The sequence below is a fragment of the Halichoerus grypus genome, chromosome 6 (genome assembly GCF_964656455.1).
Source record: "Halichoerus grypus chromosome 6, mHalGry1.hap1.1, whole genome shotgun sequence".
Classification (NCBI taxonomy): domain Eukaryota; kingdom Metazoa; phylum Chordata; class Mammalia; order Carnivora; family Phocidae; genus Halichoerus; species Halichoerus grypus.
In genome coordinates, this window is record NC_135717.1 from 122490912 (window position 1) to 122516782 (window position 25871).

At 45.3% G+C, this 25871-nt stretch overlaps 1 protein-coding gene and 1 long non-coding RNA gene across 18 annotated transcripts in view; one reads left to right on the forward strand and one right to left on the reverse strand.

The window, feature by feature from the left end:
* R3HDM2 (R3H domain containing 2) overlaps positions 1 to 25871 on the reverse strand; it is a 154547-nt gene that overhangs the window by 4519 nt on the left and 124157 nt on the right. For 8 of the 17 annotated variants that reach the window (XM_078076164.1, XM_078076158.1, XM_078076161.1 and 5 more), the window contains 11 exons: positions 23539 to 23634; positions 20642 to 20673; positions 20490 to 20543; positions 16074 to 16306; positions 14020 to 14186; positions 10092 to 10193; positions 7958 to 8200; positions 7296 to 7422; positions 6877 to 7037; positions 6247 to 6401; positions 5020 to 5120 (listed from right to left, as the gene is read on the reverse strand). In XM_078076164.1, coding sequence (XP_077932290.1) covers positions 5020 to 5120; positions 6247 to 6401; positions 6877 to 7037; positions 7296 to 7422; positions 7958 to 8200; positions 10092 to 10193; positions 14020 to 14186; positions 16074 to 16306; positions 20490 to 20543; positions 20642 to 20673; positions 23539 to 23634 — 1471 coding nt within the window. The remainder of the gene's footprint in view (positions 1 to 5019; positions 5121 to 6246; positions 6402 to 6876; positions 7038 to 7295; positions 7423 to 7957; positions 8201 to 10091; positions 10194 to 14019; positions 14187 to 16073; positions 16307 to 20489; positions 20544 to 20641; positions 20674 to 23538; positions 23635 to 25871) is intronic. The other 9 variants (XM_078076156.1, XM_078076153.1, XM_078076152.1 and 6 more) reach the window with 8 other exon arrangements.
* Positions 755 to 6322, forward strand: LOC144382385 (uncharacterized). The gene is made up of 4 exons (XR_013449234.1): positions 755 to 934; positions 2046 to 2218; positions 2496 to 2685; positions 6186 to 6322. It is a non-coding gene; the product is annotated as an uncharacterized LOC144382385 (long non-coding RNA).

Below are 25871 nucleotides of genomic sequence, written 5' to 3' on the forward strand. Positions count from 1 at the left end.
CAAACTAGTGAAAGTTTGAGTGGAAGAGACATGGGTCCCAGATGCCAATGCTCTCGTGGCCTTGACCTGGTGAGGGGTGCCTGGTATGCTTGGCAGAAAACTACTCCATTTGTCAAAATCAGGTATTACCAAATGCCCAGGTCAGATTGCTTAACTGTCTGGGCATGGTACAGGTCCCAGCCTGGGGCTTGGGCCAGGGCCATAGGCACGTGCAGGCTTTTCTGGTAATGGCTGCAGATAGGTCAGCGATCTCTCTGGTTGCTCTGGAGATGAATGCACACAGCTTCCCTAAGCCAGGCCAGGAAGCACTTGAATTGGGAATGGCATGGAGCTGTACGTCACATTCAGGAAATGACAAATAATTCAAGGTGCTGAGGCACAGGGGTTGTGTAGGGGAAGTGGGAGATGAGATATGTTCATTCATTTATTCAACATTTATTGAACATTTACTAGGTGCCAGTTCCTATGCTGGGCACTGGGTGTACAACAAACAAAAGTGGTCCTTGCCCTTACGGGATGGACAGTCTATCGGAGTCACACGTTAAGCAAACAGCTGGTGTCAGAGTTTGAAGCACGTTCTCGTAAGGGCCTTTATCCTGTAGGTGTTGGGAACAGAACTTCAGAGAGCTAATTCAAGAGGCCGGATGTAAAATGGCTGAAGAGAGGGAGGGACCAGAGGCAGAAACATGAACTGGAAAGCCTCTACAGAAAAAAGAACGAGGAGGTTTTGAATTAGAGCAGTGATGGCGGGAATCGAGCGGGAGGGTCAGACTCTCTGAAGGTTTCGCTGACAGGTTCAGGTGACTGGATGTGAGCCTGAGGTTTTAGCACAAACAACCATGGGTAGCCTTACCCTCTCACAGGCCGGGGGAAGCAAAGAGCTCAATGTGGAAGAACATTAAGTCCTGAATCTTCCTCATGGTGAAAGGCCAAGGTAAGGGATCAGGGAGAAGCCGTCTGAACGACAGTCCCTGCTGGGAGGGATGGGCAGGAGCTCTGCTTCCCCACAGGGGACTGTCCAGCCTGAGCGTTTGCTCCTGACCTCTCAGGCTAGATCTCCGTTGAGGGACAGGCTGAGTCCGTGTGTGTGTGGCGGGAGAGAAACGGCACTGGGGGTGCCTAGCGCGAAAACCTGCCACAGTGCTGCCGTTGTCACGGCTCGGTGCTCTGAGGTTGCCACTGGCTGCCGCCGTCACATCGCTTCCTGGGACAGGAAATGCTGCAGCCTCTGCCCTGGGCACCGGTCATGCTGGGAAGTGAGCATGACTGCTTTTCTCAGGTAGCGCCAGTCAAAGGGAAGGAAAAGCAGCAGCAGGAGGCCTCAGAGGGCAGCTTGGGAGACACAGCATCTGTCGTACCCTATTCTCCAGTCAATTTGTGGCCCCCACCCTCTGGGGTCCATCTAATCAGCACAAATACTCAGAGTGACAGGCTCGCCTCTCCCCATCCTCTGCCACAGGGGACAGGGTATTCGTCAGCATGGCTTGTGGAAGGGCCACCAGAAAATCGAATAGCTGTGGAGTGTCATACATTTAACAACTCCCCCCTTACTATAGCTGCTCTGGGCATTTTCTTTCCCCATCCAAAGAGCCCCACCTGCTCCAACATCCTCTTCCAACAAAATTGCAATTGACCTTATTCGAACACCTCATTGCTACCTGAGGGGGCCAACGCAAAAATAATCAAATCTACAGCTTTCTAGAAGGCAGCTCATAATCTGAGCCTAGTGCCTCAGGCCAGGAAGGATGGGGGGGACATGTGAGTGTGTAGGGTGTGGGCATTTAAGGAAAATGGTGGAAGCTCTTTCTAATACCAACATGTAGCCATAAGGAGCTATTAGAGGGCTCAAGGGGAGGGGGAAAGAGAACAAAGTCCTCATATTATTTTCTCTGATCCCGACAAAAACAAAGCCAGGGTTTTCAGTCCCAGCCTTGGTCCTCCCCACACTGAGCCCTCCCCCGCTGGCCTGGCGCATTGTTCCTTCACTCAGCCGGGACACAGAGCACTACGCTGATGAGCTGATTTTTATGCTTCTCTTCCTCAAGCCAAAAGCAGGTGGCATCCGTTAACAGCTAAACTGTCGCTACTTCTTAATGGACGTGGCAATAAAAAAAAAAAAAAAAGAAAGAAAGAAAAGAAAAAGAAAAAAAAAAGAAAGAAAGAAAAGAGAAGAGAAAAACCACCCCACTACCGAGGGACAGCACTTCCATATAATCAGGTTGGGGAAAGGGGCCTCGGTTGAAGCGGGAAGGGGGAGAGGGGGGTTGAATAAGGAAATCAATTTCAGCCTGAAAGCTCTGAAAGGAGAGGGGACGTGTGAATGGCTTTTTAAGTGGCATCATTAAACCTGGGCAGAAAGGTCGATTGGGCAAAGCAAACCGCATAAATACAAACAGATGACATTTATGTCTAGCAGAATTGGTTTTTGTTTAGTTTTTTTTTTTTTTTTAAATCACTGAGGTAGAAGACTGATAAGGCTTCTTCCTTACCACCAGGAATCAAATCTATGGAAAGGAATGTCCAGAGAAATAATATCCACAGGCATCTTTCCCATATTACAGGATACAATCCACAGTATCTTAGTGTTTTTCCCCTTTTTTGGTGAAGGAAAGTTGTATCCTTACGGAGTGGGAGAGAAAAGTGTTCGTTTCCGCTCTGGAATCCCCTCAGCTACAAAATGAGCCGGTAAGTATGTGAGAGGCTATTTCTGTATATACGTCACTCTGGCCACGGTGCTGTGTCACAGTGAGCTGGGAGTCTGTGTATATGTATCACTGCCATTTCACATCTGTGTGCATCTTCCCCAGACACGCGCTTCTGGAGTAACCTCAAGGGACCTGTGGGCCATCATTTTAGTGGGAAGAAAAGTATTTCCTGGGGTTATAGTGCTGTCTAATAGCACAGTGGAGGAATTAAGGTCTAGGCCTGGGGGTAAACTGGACAACTACAAAAATGTATTAATAAGCCAGAACAGTTGTTCCAGGAACAGCCAATCTTAATCCCTGCCTTTATTTTTGGAAAAGTGACCATGTTGCTACATGGAAGAAGGGCGGGTGACTGTCCTCTGAAGGTGATAGCAGCCCTTGTGGGCTATGCTGGCTTTCTCTCCTCCCAATAAAGGGCAAACTGGAAAGGAAGGAAGAAGCAGCACTTGTTTTTTTCCTTCCAGCTCCTCTTATATTCCCATGAGCAGAGACTGAAGACTTAAAATCAATGATATGGTGAATATGGTCTCTTAGGTGACACAGCTGGAACATAGGGTCCCATCACCTAGAAAGAGTACAAGGGATCAGTCAGAGAAGTCTAGAATCAATCAATCAGGGAAGCTTGGAAGAAAAGACATGTAACAGGAAATTCCAAAGAAGTAAGGCAACTAGATGATGAAGAGGGCTTCCTCCATTTCTATTGATTTGGGAAGAGCACAGATGATTTCCTTCTAATCCCAGGCCAGACCTCCAGTGCTGCCAACGTTCAGAACAACAGCTGTTCCAGTTTGCTTAACCTAGCACTAAGTCCAGAGTAGGTAGTGAAAAATTCTTCTCACTTGCTTTGTTTCTAAGACCTTGTACTTGAAGATGAAGAGATACAACCACAGAGACCCAATACATACACTGAGATACCACTAAGGATTCACATAAAAATGCACATACAAGTATACCCATATGTACATGCACATTTGTTTTAACAAACAGGAGAGAAAATGCCCTGCAGGAGCAAGAACCACCAGAGGCTACAGCGGTTCTTGGAGCTGGTTTCTATAATTTCCATATTCCACTGGGAATTTCAAGGTCAAGTGCCCCCGGCGGACACTAGGAGAAACAGCTAGAGAGACCAGTAATGTAATAAAGGGTAAAGGCTGTTGAATTTAAAACCTCTCAGCCTGTGAGAGAGCCATGTTTGGTCTGGATGAAGGGAGAAGTCATTGCTCCTTGAAGGTAAGAACTGATCATGTCTTATGAGCAAGATTAATTCTGGAATCCATTCCACAGCATCTAACACAGACTGCAAAAACTCCTAGGTGAAAATCTTATTTCTAAAATGGGGAAAACTGTCAAAATATTTCCCTCTCACCAGAAGAGGGCACTCTGATATTCCCACAACAGAGGGAAATGGGGATGGCTGGAGACTGCATTAAGACGTCCTCCACTGGAGAACCCCCGAAGTTGCTTTAGCTGCCGTATAATGCTGTGCCAGGGTGAGGTGAAAGGGCGACAAACAAGGGTAGCTGTACTTGGTGTGTTGGGAGAATTCCTGGCAAAGGCAGAAAGTGAGAGGCTGCATGGCATCAGCCTATTCACGGGACAGCTGCCCCTTCAAAGAAAGCCTTTAGCTATTGAACATGATAGCCATTTATTTCCCACTGGAGGGAAAGGAACAGAGTACAGAGACCTGTTGGAAGTATGATATTGAGGGTGCAGGATGGGTTATGAAAAGGCAAAAGACCCAAGTTCAAGGTCTAGGATCGTGACCTCAGGCAAGTCATTTATCCTCTTTGAGTCTTAGATCTTATCTTCACAGAGTTGTGCTGAGAATTAAAATGATACAATGTATGTGAGCACATATGAAAAACTGCCAAACAAATCTAAGATATGACTTAAAAAGCATTTTATCAGCCTCCCTCACACTCCCAAGAGAAAAGTAATGCTGTCTATAGGAAGAATGAGTGTGGGAGACAGAGGTAAGTAAGCACTTCATGTCTCAAAGGCATGTGAGTGGTGAGTGTAATGCTGGATACAGGGAGGAAAAAAAAAATAAGAAAGAAAGAAAACAAGGAACCCAATCAAGGATGTGGCTTCCCAGGGATGGAGATAGGGCAACCAGCCTTACCTCTCAAGAGGTCAACTTCAGCACCCCTGGAAAACACCAGTCAGGACTCTGGTCTTTCCTCGTGGTGGCGTTACAGCTGGGGACAGAGCCAATCCCTGAACCCTCTTGTCATTCCCAGCTCTAGAGCACAAATCCTTCAGCAGTGTTTGCTCTTGCCGGTACCCAACACCTCCCAATTCTTTATCCTCTTACCTGAGTACTGCTGTGGCATCTGTGGTGGACTGCAGGGAGAGGGAGACTGAGGCATCTGGTACTGCTCAGAGCCGGGAGGTTGCAGAAACCCCACAGAAGGGCTGGGGGATGGAGAAGAGAGTAGTGTTAAAGTGGGAGAGGGAGGAGCACAGCTCCTGGCAAACAGCTGCTGCTTGCCGGGCCTCCCCCGTGGGAAGCAGAGGCAGCAGCCAGTCATTCCCAGACCAATTTGCCATGCAATTTCTAAAATCACTCATCAGTTCAAAGTTAATTATATATATTTGTACTTGATCATCTTTCAATTAGGAAGCTGCTAATCAGTGCTACAGATGGAATGTTAGTGACACAGGCTCTTTCTTCCCAACAGTGTTGAAACACCAGACACATACACGTGCACACACACACACACACACATTCTGAGAAACACGAAGTGCCAGAAACAGGCACACAGTGCCAGAGAGAGATGGGTAAAACAGAACTAAGGAGACGTCTGATTTAGGATATTTACACAATGGCAAACAGAGTTACCTAAAGACAAAGGGGGAATCCGCCCCCCAATACTCAAGATAACATGGAGACATACACACAAAAAGAGAAGTAAACATACACACTTCGAGCAACACAGAAATACATACAAGTAGGCCCAGACTTGACTTCTAGTTCCAGCTCTACTTCTAACTAGCTGGTTGACTTTGAGTAAGTTTCTTAATCTCCCTAGCTGGAATTTTCTCATTTATAAAAGGGAGAAAAATAAAACAAGGGGAGTGGACTAAATATTTCTAAGGTGGCTTCTACCTCTAAAATTCTATCAGCTATGACATATACTAATATATATATAAATAGACATACAGAAATAGACCATCTGAGATTCATCCATGGATATAAACAGAGGTACATAGGAAAATTTACATATATATATATATATACTCCAAATTGCTTCTTTTAATGATGAGCAGTTTCTATCCCATAATTCTAAATCCCACTGATAAGAAAAACAAAACACTGGGGACATCATAAAGCCTCTGTCTCTGGAGTACGAATTTTTTTCTGCTGATGAGCTCTTATTCAAATGTCAAAACAACAAGGAGAAAAGAAGAATGAACTCCCTCACATTCTACCTGCTTTAGGGCACCACTGGAATCTTTCCCCTGTCTTTCTTTTCTTAGGTCAGTGGGAAGTTGCTGAAGGTCTATGGGAGATGTGCCCCGACTCTCTGGGAGTCCTCACCTCGTACCGTTCTGCTGAGCCGGTGGGATCACGCTGTAGTACACTGGTACGCCCCCTGCTGGGAGGCCCCCTTGCACAGATTGGCTCGCAGGGACCAGCATGGGTTGCTGGAAAGGCGGCTGGACCACATTTTGCGAGTCATTACCCACTGGGACCTGGGTAGAGATAAGAAGAGAATGACCACTTGTACTCCCAATGAGCTCATCCAGAGAATGGCCAAATAAGTCATCACTACACCAGGACACTGACTTCCTTCCCTACCTGTAGAGACTCCTCCTACTCTCCTCATCTGCCTAAAGAAAATGTGTACAGAGCTTTCTGCACTTCCCTATTCTCCAAACACCTCCCTCGGGCATCTGATGTAGAGAAAGGAGCCTGACTTCCTTTAGATCCTACTTTTCTGGGCCATATACTCATTTGCATGGCTGTATAAAGACCAAACAATTTAAATAAAGACAATCTTCTCAGACTCTCTGGGCTTTCTCTCAGAGGAAAAACACCTACAAATTCTAGGGGGAAAGTGAACAGTATTTTAGTGTTGGAGTTGTCACACTGGATGATGTGGGAGACTGTCTTCCTTTTCCTCATCCCAAGGACTGGGTGATCTTTCCCAGTGCAGAATGCACCTACTTGGTAAGAAGGCAGTGGAGTGTACTGAACCACCAGGCCTTGCATCTGGCCCCCCATGCTGCTCCTCTGGTTGCTGAGCAGGCCCTGGTTCTGTGGCTGCTGGACCCCAATCATGCCTTGGTAAGCCGCCTGCTGCTGGTTAGGCATCATGGGCTGTAAACCTAGGGACAGGCAAGGCAGAAAAGACATTAGCATGGTCTCAATAATGTTTAGGAGGTTACACTCTCTCAGTAATTTTCCTTCTCCTGTCTATTTTACCTTTTCTTTTTCTGGAGATCCTGGGTCCCTCTTGGAACTAATCATTCCTGTTGCCTTTTTTTTTTTTTAAACAAGGAAGGTACTTCTCTCTGAGAAAGAGAGGGCACCTTCCACTGCCCTTCCTCTATTTACTGCCTCCCTACCCCAGCAGTTCCTCTTACCAGGCTGCTGGGATGGCTGAGGCAGCTGTTGACCACGTTGGGGGCTGTAGGCCACCGGGTGAGAGAGAGGTCGATATTGCTGGTTGGAGTTAGGATACTGTCCAGGGGGATAGTAAGAAACCTGGATCTATGGTGAGAGGAAACAGATATGTGAGAGGCTCCCTTAAATTCAACCCCAACATCCCCAACTATTAAATGCATCAGGGTATGGGCGCCTGGGTGGCTTAGTCAGTTAAGCATCCGACTCTTGATTTCAGCTCAAGTCATGATCTCAGGGTTGTGAGATCAAACCCTGAGTTGGGCTCTGCGCTCAGCAAAGAGTCGGCTTGAGATTCTTTCTCTCCCTCTGCCTCACCACCCCCCAAATAAATAAATATTTAAATCAATAAATGCATCAGGGTCAAAGGCCAGAAATCTGTAAACAGAGATGTCTGGACCTGCAATTGTAGCATTAATATACAAGTTTGAAACAGAACAGGAATGATTTATGTTATGCAGAAGGATGACCTTCTGACTAGAAAGACAACTCTCAAGTGCAAGGTGGGGAAATGGAAGTGGGGACAGGTATCTCCTCTGATCTATCTAAACTAGACGAAGAAAGGAGGATTATAACAGTGGACAAATTGAATTAGTGATTTAAGCTGGGAGCCCATGCTGCTCACCTGTTGAGGGGGCTGCATATAGCCCTGGGGCGGCAGGACTTGCTGAGTAGGTGGCGCATGGCTAGAAGGGGAATAGTTGGATGTGGGGAGGGGCTGTCCCGTAGAAGCCATGATGAAGCTAGTCTGCTGAGGATGCTGGGAGATAAGTGGGGGCTGGAACAGAGCTGAGGATGGGTCAGCTGCTTCAGTAGAACCTTGGCGGCTAAGGCTCATTTGTCCAAAGGGGTTGCTGAGGTCATCTGCCTGTTGAGACAGCAAGGGAGACTTGAAGACTCAGGTCATATCAAGCCCCCTGTATCTGGCTTCAACACAAAGACAGATAGACAGAAATAGCAACCCTCTCTACAGCCTTCTTTACTTACACCAGTTTGGGATACTCCTGCCTCCATTCCCTGGGAGGCACTTTTTAGCCCTAAGCCTCTATCATGTGGTGTTTTAGACTGCTGTGAACTACGGGCGCCTGACTGGCTCAGTCTCTGGAGCATGTGACTCTTGATCTCAGGGTTGTGAGTTCGAGCCTCACATTGGGTGTAGAGATATTTAAAAATAAAACTTAAAAAAAATTGCTATTAACTGAACAGGTGTTTGAAGCCTAACTCCAGAATCAGACTCCTCACCACATATGAGATAACAATGGCCACTGCGACTATGACCTCTATCAGAATTAGTCTTGGAGAGATGGGAGCAACAACACAACTTTCTGTATATATAGAAAAGACAGGACAAACTAATTAGGGCTTAAAAAAAAAAGATTGTAAGTCCTTCTCCATTTCCTGTCTTCCTCATGTCTCCAACCATACAAAAGGCTCTATGTTGCCATAGATCCTGTTTTTATAATAAAGGACCTAGATAACACCTTGAGTGGACTAGGGATGGCTAGGTTCATGTGGCTCCCCAGCTCTGCCTATGTAGCGGAAGGACTGGTGGGCTTCCCCTCCTGCTGCTTATCTCCTTACTCCCTCCTCTCGAGGTCATTTCCACCTCTGTTCTCTGACACTTGCCTAGAGTTCTCCTGCCCTTCAGGAACCACTTCCAATTCTCACCTCTGAAAGGAGGCCAGGCTGAGTGGCTGAGCTGGAGGGCAAGGAGAGTGACAGGCTAGTCTGTAATTGCCTCCTCTCTCAGCTCTCTTCTCTAAGCAGCAAGAGGGATAGATGGTGTTCCGCCTCTCACTTATATGATGATAGGTCAGAATTTGTTAGCTTCCCCGTTCCTTCTGCTTCCTGGATGGTAATTCTCTCTCTCACACACACACACACACGCACGCACATGCACACGCACACGCTAGAGCAGGACTTCTTATGAAAAACAAACTAGTAGAAACAAAAGACAATGCTTTCCTGTGGTTTCACTTAATTTTCAGGAATCTGATCTTCAAGTTAGCTGTTTTGCTACCTTAGTGGGCAGGAATAGATGACAAGAGGACTGGACTGCAGATTATTTTGAGGTCCACATTCCAGAGCTTTTCAGAATGGAGATGAGAGTTGGAAGGAAAGAGGGGATTCCAATGAAAAATCAGACCGTGTGATTCACACACACACACAACCAGGGCTCTCATAACCATGATAGGAGCTATCAACTATGAGGTAAATCAGGTCTTCACAGGTACAAACAATTGAAACAGCATGTTCTATGCAGTGGAAGTGGCTATTTTTTATATAAAATAACACAGTAAGACAGAGGAACATTTTAAGTTTTTACCAGTAATGGCAGAGAAATCTGCAATTGTGTTTTTATCTTCGAAGGAAATTATAGAAAACCATCCTATACAGGATAAACTGGGTTCTGGGAGTTCATACCTGTCCAGAAAGGAGATGAGATGAAGGATGCACATAGAAGAGCGATGAGGAGGCCAGGTTAGAGCCAACATCCAATTCTGTACCCCTCCTGAAACTCAGGGGAACTCAGTGCTCCTTTCTGTCTTATATTTAGGCATCTTTGATGCCTGAAATGCTGTGACGAGGCCACTAGAATGGACTATAGCTCAGCCTGTGCTAGCCCTTTGCTCAAGAAGAAACACCTTTTAACACGGCCTTCCAGAAAGTGCAACTGCTTTGTCCCAGATGGACCCCACAGACATACCACAGATACAGGCCACACATGGACATGACAAAAAGGGGAACGGAGTTTATACCATGTTGTACTGCTGGGGCGGAGAGACTGGCAGAAGGACTTGGGGACAGGAGCCTGGAGAGAACTGAACAGGCTGCGGAGAGGGCTGCAGAGCCGGGACTGGCTGTGGACCAGCAGAGAGGCATGTGGACAGGGAAGAAAAAAGGGAGATACAGGGAGAGGAAGGGGGAGGGGAGCAGAGGCGGGGAGGGAAAGGGGAGGAACAACAAGGTTAATCATAAAAAAAAAATGTCACATGAATAGCGAGGCTGCTGAGCAGACTAGAGAGCAAGCCCTAGATAGCTTGCGGCTTCTGCATCTCTGACAAATAAGCAATCTCTCCTATGAGGAGAGACCCGTGGCAGCGCACACTCCACCCCGTTAGCTACTCAGAGCTCAGCAGCTGTTGTGAGCAATCTTAGGACTCTCAGAGCCAGTGTCTGCAGCCTGATTCCAAACACAGCTTTTCCCAAAGCATTTTTTCTGAACGCACGATTCCTGGGGAGCATGATCGTAACCCTCCTTGAATGCCCACTTGAGCAGGGATTCCTGCTTCTGTAGGAGGGGTTATCCAAGGTCTGGCTCAGCTTTCCCAGCCAAGCCCCTGATTTCACACCACAGCTCTCCTGGAGGAAGTGTTCATTCACAAGGATCGTCTCCCTCCCGAGGGTAGGGAAGGAAAAAACAGCCAGTCCATGCCTGGTTCCAGCTACTTCCTCCTGCTTCATGATTGTTCTGTGCTCCTCCAGGCTGTGAGGGCAGTATGAAAAATGCCCCCATAAGCAAACAGGGAGGGATTTGGAATAAAATATAAATAGCTTCACTGTAGCTTTTGTTCCTTCAGTCCCTCCACTAGCCTCAAGCAGGAAGATTTGTTTATGAGGAACATGATGTGTTCTAAAGCAACTAATGGGAAGTTCTTTTTTCTCTCTCTTTTTCTCCTCCAGCCATTTCAATCACCTCTCCTGGAGAATCGGTTCTCCAGCCATAGCCCCTGGTGGTAGATGGGGTGGGAGAAAGGAGAGAGGCTAGGAAGGTGGGGGGGGGGGAATACCATTTATATACACCGTCTCATTTACATACGTATCTCATTACAGACTCGCAATAATCCATAGGGAGAGGTGATAACTTGTATTTGCAGTTAGGATAGTAAGGCTCAGAGGAATTCAATCACACGTGCAGGAGCACACAGCTAATGCAGCTGAGCTGGGATGGGAACCTACCTCTGCCTCACACGTATTCTTTCTACTCCACTCTGACAGTAGGGAGCAGGCGAAGGAAGAAGTTAAACAGAATTATACAAACATGTTTTTGTTTGTATGATTCTCCTCCCTCCTTTCAAATTTAGAAGTATGGGGGCCCAAGGTGTCAATATCATCTCTTGGCATATACCTCTGGGGAGGCCCTTTCACAAAGGGGACTAATAGTTCTGAAGGCAGAATCCGGGAATTAGGAGCCCTCCAAAACAGAGAATGCTCCTGTTACCTGGATTAAATAAAATCTAAGTCATCTTGGTTAGGAAAAAAGTACTGAGAATCCACTGCGTGCCCTTGGGGGAGATGTTGCAGCACCTGTGATAAACTCCCAGCTCTCCTGGCATACCCAGTGTCTGTGAGCCATTTCAAATATAACTGCTGCCCAGGCTGCTCAGCATGAGCTACTTGTGCTGGTAGCTTTTAAACCCATTTTCTATTATCCTAATCCTTTTCTTTCTCTTGGGGGAGGATCTATTGTGCTTCAGGTCTTATATCCTCTGGAGGGGGAGGGGTAGCCATAGGTATAGCTGCCTGTTTCTTCACATTTGTGAGTTCTGAGGAAAAAGGGGGAAGAAATGATGCTCCTCTCTTAGGCCTCTTCCTACTGAGGAAGGGTAGTGGTAAAAGTAGGTGTCTCCGTGCTATTTTTAAGTTCTTCCACCACTATCCTCAGCTACAGTTCTCAAAGAATCTCAAACTCCAGGGCTAGGGAACTTTGGAAAAACCATGGGGAAGCCAAACACTGGCCCTGAGGGCTTTGACTGCCACCTGCTGGTGAATTTAGATCACTGGCTCCTGGCTGCCTGACTAGACTCCCAGAGGGCTCCTCCTCAAGAGGTCCACGCCACCTTAGGTAAATAGGGCAAAAGGTAGCCACTGGTCCTTTAATCCTCAGCCTCACCCGTTGGTTTCATGTGTTCTACTGACACATGACAGGGAGTTCTGCTCTGCCATCAGAAGCCTGCCAAGAAGGGAAAGTTTAGCATAGTTTAGCCATCACTGTCCCCAGGCCTGTTGCAAAATGCCTCTTGCTACAAATTTCTGAGGGAACAGAATCTCTGTAACGAATAATGCTCCTCTGTCTCCAATTTACAGGTCCTAACCTAGTACTGGACATCCTGCAGGAGATCAGTCAATACCCATGACCTATCCACTGACCCTCGTGATCCAGAAGCAGGGCCAGAATGAGTAAAAGTTTGGGATTTAGGGCCAGTCACCCAGACACTCTAAAATTCTTCCAGCCCCAAATGGTTATTCTTGTTATCTCTTTATTCTCTTCCCACTCTTGTTGTCTGTTTCTAGATATGGATGGAAGGAGGAGGCAGATGAAGACCAAGAAGGAGAAAAGAGAGCAAAACTACATTAAATTACACACATCCTAGAAAATGCAAACAAATATTGGGACCGTAGACAAGTGAAGGACGCACAGAAACACAGTAGATAGCCAGAGAGAGAGAGAGGCGTACCCACTTATAGGTCTGAATGAAGACCCATCAGGGAAAGCACATACACATGTCACACTTCAGTATGGAGCGAAGTAAGCTGGTAAGAATGGGACTTAATGAGGTAGATGGTGGTAGAACCAGAACAAAAGTCAGGACTACAGAGAAACTGATTTAGGGGCCAAGATAAAGGCCTGGAATGATCTGCATGTAGGTTACATTAAGACACAAAGCAGGGAAGCAGGGTGTCCCAGATCATCAAAATATCAGAATGGGGTAGTACTGGCCACCCTTCCCCACTTGTTCCTGGGGAATGAGTGTCTGCGATTTGCTTGTTCTACCTACAGAAGAGACAGATCTGAGGCCAAGCTGCACTAACAGAGCACAGAGGTGAGGGAGCCTGGGAGCTGAAATGAGAAAAACTGCAGCAGCAGAGTGCAGACGTGGGCTTCCCGACTAGCAGAGAGCACCACCAGAGATACTCCAGGACAGAGGATGGGCTCCACTCATGGGCAGCTCTACTCATGGAAAAAAAGAGTAAGTGAAGACCTCAGCACAGCTCTCCTCAGAGTATTAAGGAGACTTAAACCTAGAACGCTAACGTTCCAGTTTAGAATAGGGACTGATTCTGATGCTGATGACTTGCATGACCTCCACAGAAACAAAACTTCACCAAAACCCTACTTGGTATCAACCTCTATCAGTCCAGCAACACAAGGAGAAAGAGCTCTTTTCTGGCACGGGAAACAAAGACAACTTTGGGGGGGGTTGTGCCTTATGGCATATGTATGGCAGGGGTCTTGAGCATATTTCCTTTCCTCAAACCCCAACTCATAAATATGTGTTTATGGCTCAACAGTCACATGAACACATTCAGTCAGTTATGGCAGGAGCTGTGATCTCTTCAAGCTCCATATATGGACACAGTGAACAAAATCGCCTCGCTAATTACACAGGACATCGAGGGAGATGAGGTACAGCAGAAGTGTGGAATGGGGTAAAAGATCCCACTGGCAGTTCTCAGGAAGAAGAAACAGAAAGCAAAAAGCCCGCAGGCTGACTCTAAGAGCACCTTAGCCAAACCCTTGCCCTTACGCCTCTCTCCCCACAGCTTACAAACCAGAAACGGAGGAGGGAATGGCAGGCTTCCAACAGATCTTTCCTGCCACCCACAGCACAACAGACATGACTGTACTTCCAGAGCTCGCTTGAATCGGAGCGGAGGGGGCTCTGGCACTGAGTGGTGACTCACCTGTGAGATCATGTGATTATTCAAGGGTGGCTGTTGCTGAGGCGTGGGTGGGAGAGCAGGAAGTTGCGGCTGCTGCGGCTGCTGCTGGCCAGTACAAGGGAGAAGGCCCCGGACGGACTGGGATGAGGTGACCTGGTTGCACACTTCTGGGGCACCTAGTGCCATACCTAAGGCAAAGAGGAGACCCACCAAGAGTTGTAAGCACCAGCCATGATCATGCCACCCTTGGAGATGCAGGGCTCTACTCCTTCCCTGCTGCTTCTCCTCACTTCCCTTCTGTCCATTCCCCCACTGTCTTGGGAAGATCCATGCATGAGCACAGATGCATTTCAGCTGCCCTGCTGATAGGAGTCTTCATCTTAGCAGGTTTCTCCTCCCCAGGGACAGTAAATACCTTGCCCGTCGATGTTGGATTTCAGAATGGAACGAAATGTGAGGCTGCCAAGGCACCTCCTCTGAAGAGCCTAGAATCTGTCCATCATGACTAAACAGCTGAAAACATGAATGTTTGCTTCCTGGGAAGGTGCAGATTCCTAGTCCCTTAAGAGACCTATCTTCTCTCTGATTTCTTTCCAACTTGCAGCATTTCATAAAAGTTGCTGAGAAGGCAACCTTGCCTCTCCAAGCACTTGCCTGTGCACACACATAAGCACAACTGTCACCCAACTCTTCTCCCCATTTCCATCCTCTCCAAGCCATGCACGCATTCACATAAAATACTTTTACTGACTATCTGCTATGTGCTGGGCATTGTATAATGAACTGAGAATACAAAGGTGAAGAGAACACAGTCCTTGCCATTAAGCAGCACAGGATCTTCAGACAGGAGATGGACACGCACACAACGATTACAATCTATCTGGTTAAGGATAAGGGATGCATCAGTGATATGGACTAAGCTGTATGGCAGCAAGGTTGAGGAAGGAGTAACTCACTTAAAGAGGAAATGGGAGGAGAAATGGATTTAAAGGGTGAAGAGAAGGCTTGTCAGACCAAGAGGGGATGAAGTTAATACCATATTCAACCAATGGCTAGAGAGCAAGAGGAAGAAGGATATCTGGAAGTAAGACGGAAGTGGCAAACCGGGGTCAGGAAGAAATGCTGCATTAAGTCATTCGGATTAGATTATGCAGGGAATGCAGAAACATGAACATTTTTAAAGAGAGGACTGACATGATTAGATCTATGTTTTGGATTGATAAACTGGCTCTAAAAAGGGCTGAGGATGGAGCAGGGAAACCAGCTCGGGGACTAGTATCATAATGAAATAAAAGAACACAAAGGCCCAGATAAAGGCAGAGGCAGTGGGTTAGAGAAGAGGTAACAGAGAAGGGCAGCAGAGACCTAACAGAGGCAAAATCTTCACGACTACTGAGGTCTTCTGAGGACAAGACCTACAGAACTTCTGGGATGAGAGGCAAGAATTCTTTAGAGGCAGAAGGAGGGTGAAATAGAGGCCCACTGGGTATAAAGAGCTAAGTACCCCCTGCTAAGAGCGCAACAGGAATAACGGAGAAGGTTACACAGCACGTCAGGAGAGCTGAAGGGTGGTTACAGGCCTGGCATGTGGAACATAGGCTCCTTCTCAGTGACTGGGCTCCAGAGAAGCAGCCACAGCATTTCTTGCGGTTCTGGCTTACTGGTCGCTACCAAGTGATTATAAACAGCTGAACTCCAAGGCTTTCTTCTGCGCTACCAACCCTCTACAATCTCAGAGGTTACAGAATGCAAGCAGTATCATTCTTATCTTAGTATATAACTTGAACTTGGGCTGACAGGGATGCCAAACCTTGTTCAGAAATAAGATAAAATAATCGAATCCCAATCTTTTGTTTGTTCGTTTCCAATTAGGAAAGAAGGTCTGAAAGAAAATGAGACAGGGGACTCAAAAGAACAATGGATCCAAGAAATCAAATTTTTCCTCATCTGGCTATGTTAGTTTTCCAGGACACTATACTGGGACAACGTTTTGTTAGAAGTAAACATCAGTGACGTTTTGCAGAAGACAAGCAAGAAATGATGAGCATGACACTGAAGGACAGAAGCTGTAGTACCTGGCCTGGAGATCCTTCCTGCACTGCCACCTTTACTGCTCCCGATGCTGTCCCCTCGGGTGAGGATAGAGATGCCACTGAAGCTGCTGGCTTTGGTGACAGGGGGCCGCATGCTCCGGACAGAGCCGTCAGAGTCTGTGCTGCTCCACGGCCGTGGCTCCAGGGATTTGAGTTCGCTGTCTGTGCTGCTCTGGCGGCTGCTTGAGGTTCGGCTCAGCCCCTCACGGTTCCCCCTGCAGAGACCACAGTGGTCAGAGCACCCCCCACCTACCACTTCAGCAGAAGAGCTAGGAGAGAGTTCATTTCTATTCTTTCAATAACAAAGAAGGAGTAAGGGTTGGGAGGAGGATGGACATTGATTTCTTGTTAGTTGGCTGGCCAACCAAGATTTGCTGAGAGCAGACAGAACAAGATCCAGTACAGTAACAAGGAACACAGAGGCAAATCTGGAAGACAGTGCACTGGCAACTAATTCAATACATCAGACCAGAGGTGGCCAGGAAACCATATACATGATGCTGAGATTGGCTGTGGTCTTTTCCCCTGCCCCCGCCGGGATCCCACACATGCAGGAGATAGTGGGGAGCAGAGGGGTACCACCCTTTTCTAGGAGTTCTTAAAACAAAAGGACTCCTAGAAGTTACTATTGTGGGAAGGCAGAGGTAGCCAAGATATAGATAAATATAATAGGTCTTCCACAGAACATGTGTCAAAGCCAGCAGAGGTACCACTTTTCCAGAGGTGGGAAGAGGAGTACAGTAGATTAATGGGGCACTCTGGAAAACTCAGTCTGACAGTCTGAAATTGACCCAACCTGTTCGTGGAAATTCTGCATTGGTATCTGGGAACAACTGGTTCCAGGGTCTCTCAGGGCTACAATTTTCAACATGATCAAGCAAATATGCCCTTGGGACCCAGGATGGCAAGGAGCAGGGGGCTGGCTGTGCCTAGGTGCCGCCATATTAACAACCCTTATTGCCCTAGGCAAAGCACAAAGCTATTGAGAAAAGAGACTTCTCTCTTATTTTGCTCTGGAAACATCAGGGTTATCCTGATGCTGTAATTACTGCCTAATGATTATAAACAGTTGTACTTAAGATAGATGGGGTTGACCTAAAACCCCTACGTCTTAATGAGCCCTTAGTGCTTCTTAATCAATAAGCAACCAAGAACCAGGAATTCTCCTTTCATATCTCCCACCCCCAACAACTACTGACCTAAAGAAACTAAATGACAACAATTACAAAGATTTTGGTATATATACTGGGATGCAGGTGAGCAAAAATCATAGTAGCTTGGGCTCCCCCCTTTTCACCACCATCCCGTCTAAAGCAAATAGAAAACCCTATCCCAATCCCCTTAGCTTCAGAGATACTAGGCTCGGAGTTATTCTCATAAAGAAAGGTAATTTTCTTATGAGGGTAACATTAAATAAAATACCTTTCTTTATTGGAGAATATCTGCTCCAAAGGTTACTATAGGGAAAATGGGCAAAATAAAAGCTAGGGTCACTATTTTAGTTTTTAGTCAAGCCAATCACAGTGGGCTAAAAACAAACAAACCGGAAGAGCTGGTTAGGGACATGCTAATTCTTCTCAGAATCCCAAGTAGATGTATATATAACCTCAGTGCTTCTCTCTCTATAGTTAAGAGAACTGGAAAATATTCCTGTCTCCCTAAAACCTTATCCCTCTCTCTTAGGAATGTCAAAAGTGGAATGGGAAACAAAGAAAGAAATGTAAATCAGGGACTCTTCAGAAACAGAACCAGACCTGAAGTGAGAGCCAAGAGCTCTGACTCAATTGCCAAAGGCAAGTCTACTGAGAGGACTCAATAGAGATGTGTCTGTTTCTGTGTTAGGGGATAGAGCAGTGGCAATGGATGAAGCTGCTCATTAGATATTAATTAGAACCTGAATTTTACAAGACAAGTCCTAATGGACTTTTACACCTAAATCAAACACAGCACTATCTATTAGGACAATTTTGCCATTTACTTTGTCTTTCTACCGGAGGTAAACAGTGAATGAGTCAACTTTAAACCAAACACCCTGGGAAGCTTGAGCCAAAGTAGCAGTGCTTCTGTACTCCTTCTGTACTCATTAGGTTCCCCCAAGACAGTGATGGCCCAAGTGTTGAAAATGTGGCTAGTATGATGATCTAACCTCAGTTAGTACAGTACACCAAGAGTTAGAGAATCTAAGTTGAGTCTTGGCCAAGAAAGAGATCAATTTTCCTTCTCTACAACTAAACCTAATCTCTAGCCATGTCCTTCCACTTCACTAAACATATGGCAACTAGGGAAACCTCCTAGACTCAGTTCTAAGCACTGGACTGGGGTATGTATGTGTGTTGGGAGAGATGGGGGTACAGGACAGAGAACATTCACACTTTATACTCCTATAAAATCAAAGTTGACTCAGCTTTCACAAGTAGATTTATGCTCGTGAAAAGTTCAGTTTATTGGGTCTGGGGAATGGGTAGGCAGGCCTGTGTAAGAAGCAATGGTAAATGTCAGTAATGGCTTATTTGTCAATAGAGTAGAATCTTCCAAAGAACTGGGAAGTTGCCCTAGTTATTGCCAATGTGGATGACGGAATGTGGTGTATCAGTATTTGTTTCACACACTTGGGAAGAAAGGTAAAAAGCAGTTAGAGAAGACCAGCTTCTCATCACTAGAATCCTGAACTAGTACCCAAATAGAAGAAGTTGCCCCCTTGAGGGTCCATGGTACTGCATTTTAGATGACCTAGATCTTTAACCAACACTTAGTATGGAAAGCAGCAGCTTAAAAGGAGGTCTGGATAGGAGAGGGTTGCACCTGCTCACTAGATCCTTGGAGCTGTTTGATGTAGTTTGATGCTCCACAGCACTAATGGGCATCATTCTTACCAGCGAATGCGATAAATGAGGGCTCCGAATGGAATACTCAGAGAAGAAGGGGTGATGTTTGTAGAGAGCTGGTCTGGTGTATGGTGAAAGAACACCAGACAGAGAGTCAGTCCCAGTTTTGCCACTAATAGCCATGTCAACTTGGGTTAGCTACTTAATTTCTCTGCTTTCGTTTTCTTACATGTAAACCAGTTTACTAAATCAGGACACTGAGAGATGTAAATCAGATACAGTATACTTTGGCACCGTAAAGCCCTGTGCATTAGCATATGCATAGAAGTTAGTTTAAAACTGTTTATTACAGGATTCTGGGATGATTTATGATCCTGAAGTATACAATATGGAATAGGGATTTTTTTTTTTTAAAGGGGAACTCTATATCAACCATCATGAACAGGGCAGAGCCCTCACTGCCTAAGGGCTTTCGGATGGACTTCAGGGTGGGATGGTCTAGGAGAAAGAGTTCAGAGATATGGAAAAGGAGGTAATGCCCCATTCCAAGAATGAGAAATCTTGCAACTCAAATTTCTACGTGGTTTGACTAGCTTTAGAAAGGACACAGGGGGAAGGGACAACTGAGGTACTGGAAATGAGAGCTCTAACTAATCTCAGTTAATTAGTTCCTATCAAGCTCAGGATTCAAAAAGAGATAAGCCCTTTGGAAAGGGTTGGACCTGAATCCTAGTACTGAATACTCAGGTTTTCTCTACTCCATAGTTTTTCTATTGGTAAAATGGGAAGAATGTACTTAAAATGAGTTGGTGCCAGACAGGATCCTAATGAAGTGCTTCTCTTACCACGGCCTTCTGTAATCCTCTGGAGTGGGACTGAGAAAATCAAATGAAAGGGAGATTCTCGTGACAGCTTCGTGGAACATGGAGAATATTAGGCCCGACGAAGTTAATATAGCAGCTTTCACCCATGTCAACAGCAAGTCATGGACAGTCATAAAAAAAAAAGACGTGTTCTATGTCCATGCTAAGGCAGACAAGTGTTTTTCTGAGGCCATCTTACAGATTACATTGTCCCAGAGAGAAAACTACATAGACAGAGATGTTTGTGTTTTTATATGTGTGTGTGCATACTATTCTTTCTTAAAGATATAAAACATTCCCTACGCTGGGTCAGGGATAAGCTCTTCACATCTTTCATAGATTCAGAAAAGGTAGGCAGAAGATACCCATTCTTTTACCTTGATATAAATACATGTTGAAATCCTCCCCAAATGCCCAATTCCAGCAAACTTTTGGAAAAGAGCAGTACCTATCCCAGACACACCTATCTGGTCCCCTTCACCACCTATCCACAACTTAAAATGAAATCAGCAACAACAAAAATAAAGTCATTGAGCAGGAGCCATTTCTCTTTTAATGGGGAAAAATATCCAATGTTGCAAAAACCACAAGTTGAATTATTCCACAAGCAGCCATGCATGGAGCAAACTCACTCCGCTGAAAAGATTACAGCAAAATAAAATAAAAAACAAAAACAAAAACAAGGAGAGATATAGATCACACAGAGGTACCTAAAAATCTGCCTTCTCTTGTGAGAGCTAGAAGAAAAGGCTTCTTTGGAGAGTCTGTTGGTTAACATCAAAGAAAAGCATCATTACAGGATTATATTAACCTCACTGACAAAGCTCAATGAGAAGCAGGGAACATGCTAAGTGGTACTAACCTGATGTCATTTAGATATCCGTTCTGGCCAGTCTAGGTGAAGGGGAGAAAACGGAAAATAACTTATAAGAAAACAGCATGGCATAACCGAAAAGGGTGTCCGTGATGCTATGAATACCCAAGGTCCTCAAACCAAGCTCACCCCCCAACAGGGAGAGAGGGAGCAGGGACAGGATGACCCACACCCACACACCCAATCTGACCTCTCACCTTTAGTGGGAAAGAGCATTCAGTGTTTTTAGCCTTCCCACAGAGTGTTTAAAAAGAGACGCTGATATGGAAAGGAGGAAGAGGAAAGTTTGAACCTATTATTTCCTTTTTAGTTCTAAATTTATTCTCTCTAGAGGTAAGCTGAGCATAATAATTGCTGTGCTTAGTCCTACAGAGTATGATCAAGGGAAGGGCAAAGGGAGACAAGAGAAAGAAATTTAGTTTTTTTGGAAGTCATCCTCAGTGACTATTCCATTTCTATCCTCCACACTGGCCAAAATGAAAAGACATTCTGACCTGACCTGAGACCCAAGGAGAGTAAGAAATTGGGGAAGCAGGTACTTTTTGGAGTCTAGAAAAAAGGAAAGAATTAAAAGCCCAAAACAATCCTTTTGGGGGATCATTTCCTGACAAAGCCACTGAGCTGAGTGAAGTGAGCATTATGATGCACTCCCAAGCCTTCGAAAAAGGCCCCCGGAGTGTCCAGCTGCTGAGCAGAGTGGGCTCCACAAAGAGCAGAGCCTACGCGGGGCAGCTCAGGCTCCAGAGAAGGCTGCGGTGGCAGCATTTCCATCCAAACACCCTTCTTGCCACTTCCCTTTCTTGTTGGCCTGCCTCTTCCTCCCGTCCGCCCCAACCTACAGTTCCACCCTTCACCAGCTCCCTCTGCCTGGCCAGCTTCCTCTCCACACTGGAATCTCTGGATTTTGGTGGGCTTTGGCCATATTTCCTTGTCTAGACCTTCTGAGATTCCTGATGCCTCTAACACAGCAAGAGTTAGGAAGTGCTGAAATGAAAGGTGGTAAATCCGCAAGGATTTAACAAAGGATACATATATTAGTAGAGGCTTGAGAGACTAGAAATCAGGAGAAAAAAGGAGAGAAGAGCTAACTGGGATTTTGTTACAGCTGTAAACAGATATGTTCCAGTGTTGTTCCTAATTAGCCGCAATACCTTATTAAAAGTTACTTGTGTTTTCAGAGCACCCATGGCTTCGCGAATGGCAGGCACATTGGGACAGTCATTTACCATGCATGAGTGAAGCAGAGTAGCACATCACAGATAGCTAAGCTATGATGTCACTGGTACTTCCTAATCTAAAGTGCCCAGAGCAGAGCAAGCTACGGAGAGGTGGTTTACTTTAGGGGTCAAGAGCATGGTCTCTGGAGCCAGACTGCTTTGCTTGAGTTCATGTATCAACCTAAGATTACTTAACCTTTCTATGCCTCAGACCCTCATTTCTAAAATGAGGAAAATATCGCAACCTACCTCAGAGACCTAGTGTGAGGATTAAATAATTTATGCAAAATGCTAAGAACAGTGTCTGAAAGATAGTAAGCAGTATATAGATGTTTGTTATTATCATCCACCAACCTGCTCTGTCCACAACTTAAGGTCATTGCCGGCCACAGCCATGTACAAGTGACCTCTCTCCTCTCATTTCACCCAACTGGTTTGCAGGTAAAGGTAGAGAACCCTCTTTGAGCTATGGTTGGATAATTTGGAGGACAGATTTTTTTCTGACTCAGAATCGCAGTCTATATAACAGAAGCTAAGATGATTCCTTCTCCTTGGACTTTGGGCCAGGAGATTTGTTGTGTATCTCTCCCCAGGGAGGATCCTTGGAACACTTGGGTCTCCTGAGACAATGGAACAAGTTCATAGAGGAGTTCAGTTATCTTGAAGTCAGAGAAAATATTTTTCTGAACTAGGTGATGATGGAAAGAGAAATGTATTTTTTGTCTTGCTGATGGAGGGGAGAGTGGGGAAATGAGAGGAGAGTAGTGTTCATCAAAGTATACTGATTAGAACTGGCCATCTTTTGACTACAAAGGGAGGCTGGCTCTTTTTCCTTTGTTAATTTGACTGTAAGATAGTGCTGCTATCCAGATCCTACATTTTTCTGGAGATCTGTTCCTCTCTTGCTTATCTACAGCCTTTCCTGAATTTCTGCTATACTTCTCTCTAGTCTTGTTAGGCAAAGGCCACCAAATACAGGGGTACCAAGTATATTTAATATGGCCCACAATTCTTAAGAACAAAGTTGCCTAAAATGATCATGTTTCCTTTTGGCCCACAGAGTCCATCCTATTCTAAGAAGCAAGGTAGGAAATATAGGAAGAAAGAGACTTCCTGTTCAGATAGAGAGTGGAGGGAATAGTAAGTGGTACCCTCTGTGCATGTGGAATGTGGATCTCAGAGAATGGATGCCAGACCTGTGCTCTAACAACCACCAACATATCCTAAAAATGAGGCTGGCCAAACAAGATGGATGTATATAGGCTGTGTGGACACTAAGTCTTCCACTTAGAAGCAAAGATGCCTAAAATGGATAGTGGAAGTGAAAGAGGGTAAAGGGGAAAAGGGATTGACAGGCAAGAGTCAGGGCCCTTCCATAAGCCCTGCCAAAACCATTTCTATTTTCAGTCTAATCATATCTACCAAATTCAGCCATTCCATTTGTTCTCTTTGTATGCCATACAGCAAAATGTATTAAAAATAATACAAATAAAAATCTGCAGCTTCCCAGTTAGCCACATTTAATTTGAGAGACCAAACTGGGGCTGGCTGATGTTGGTTAAAAAAAAAGACAACAACAAAACATTTATGGAGGGTTCATTCCAATCACAGTTCCAAAGATTAAGAGCTAAAAGCTATGGGCTGACAACTCTCAGAAGCTACACTTACCTCTCGGGCAAATATTCTCTCTCGGACCCTTTGATATTCCTCCTCTCTCTCTTCTATTGACTTGCTCCTCCTTCCATCCTGCAATGGAACTCTGATCTAGATCGATGAGCAGAATTAAGCTAGTTAAGTTCTCCTCGTACTGCAAGCTCACTGCACACCAGCAAGGAAGAGAAACCGGGAGAGTTTACAGTTGCCATCAAAAAAATGGAAAAAAAAAAAGAAATAAAATTTCCAGTGTCGGACAGGTTTCACTGGGTACATCTGACCATGCAGTTTGGGAGATCAGGTTTTCTGGATGACTGGAACCTCTTCATCTCCCCACCCCCACCCAGTGTGTCAAGAACAACTATTTATAAGGATTGGGTTGCTTCCTTATAGTAATCAGATACTAAGGATCAAGAGAATAGCCCAGGGAATAAACAACATTGCTTTGGAGGGAAAGAAAGGGATAGGAGGAAGCCTGAGAGGGAGAAGAAACAAGTATTTAGCAGAGCTGAATGTAGAGAAGAGTTTTACCAAACTAGCACCTGATATTACCCCTTCTTTACTCACTAATGCCATGGCCTGAAGACCCAAGTCACACACAGCTCAGCGAAGAGGGCCTTGGGAATGAAATCCAAGTGAAGCTAACCTAAAAGCTTAAGCACTTTTTCTCATCTTAACTTCAGCCTTTGGAGGGAGGGAAAGAGATAGAAATTACAGAGATAGAGAAGAAAGAGAACAGAGCAACACAAAGAGGAAAAGAGAAAGAAAAGGAGAATAGAACAGAAAGAAGGATGGACAGGGAAAGGAAGGGACAAATTAAGGTATGGTGGAAGGAGGAGAGAGAGAGAGTGATAGAAAGGGAAAAGAAGGAAATGCAGGATAGAGAACCTTAAATTCTCTGAAAACTACAGACAGGTGATGAGGGACAGCTGGGCAGATCACCACCTCTGGCTAGCCTACCGCCCCACTCTCCATCATGGTTTTTCTCTCTTGGCCTGTGAGTTGTGAGCACTGTCCCGGGTAGGGTGTACACAGTGTCCTTTTCCATACTGCTCTTGAAGGCAAGATGCTCTGAGGGAGATAGCCCATCAAATGAATGTCATCAGGTATGAAAGATTCCGACCTTCAACCCAGAGGCTCTGAAAGCTTCCGATGAAGCAGCCATGGAGGCCGCTGCTCTAAGCTGCTCTTCCTGACCCTCACCAGAGGCAGGCATAACTTCAGGAGTATCAACTTTTGACTAGATTTAATTCTCACTAGACTTAAGAACCTAAATCCTACTAAATGTCCATTTATAAATCCCATTCCAAGAAGATGTAGGACCTCAAGTGCCCCTAACACTAGTGAGCCAGTGACAGAGTAGCAAGAGCATAATGGGCTTTGAGGTCCCAGGCAGAATCTCAGCTCTCCACTTCTGAGTAATGTTATTTCAGGCAAGTAACTTAACACCTCTTAGCCTCAGTTTTCTTATATTTAAAGTGGAGCTAATAACCCCACCTACACCGGGTTGTGGAGACAATTAAAAGAGATAATGCACATAATGTGTTTAGAACAGAGTCTAGTTCAGGGAAAACACTCAATAGAAATAACAATTACTGTATTTATTATTAATATCATAGACAGAAAATGCATAAAGCCTACCCTACTATGGATCGAGCCTGAAGCTGAGAGATGAAAAGTTCATAATATGGACAGATTCCACTCCGCCCCAATGTGTCTCTAGGCCTCAATAATTCCTGATCCACAGAAAAAGGGTTTTGGGAAAATGGAGAGAAGGGCATCAGGATGGAAAGGCTCTTTCTTGTTTTTTAAATTTTGTCTTTTGTATGTTTGTTTTCAATCAGACCCAGCGTGGTTTGTCCACAAAAGGTAATGGCATTTTTCTCAAAAGGACTCCCTCAAATACTCAAGTAGCAAGCAGGAAAAGTCCTGGTCTCAAGACCATACAATATCCCAAGAAAACTAATTTTGACTCTAGAGGTAAGATATTATTACAGTTATCATTAATTAGCAAGACTAATATTGGCTCTACCCAACCATGTTCTTCAAACCTTAATCCTGGTTCTCTACCTAACCTCCTTTGGAGGTCAAGCAGAAGCTGGCTGGATCTAAACCCTGTATGTGGCTGGGAAAACTAATCCCTAAAAAAAACCTTACTATCTGAAGGGCAGGCTAGAAGTCAGGGCAACAGCCAGGCCCATGAGTGAAGGGATGAGGCAGATTGTTCACTTCTTATTCCCACAGGAATGGATTAAAAAGGGGATACTGCCTGAGACTCCCAGCATCAAATGTCAAATTAACTCACTCACCTTGGTAGAAGGAGTTGGGAAAAGAACAAGGAGTTTGCA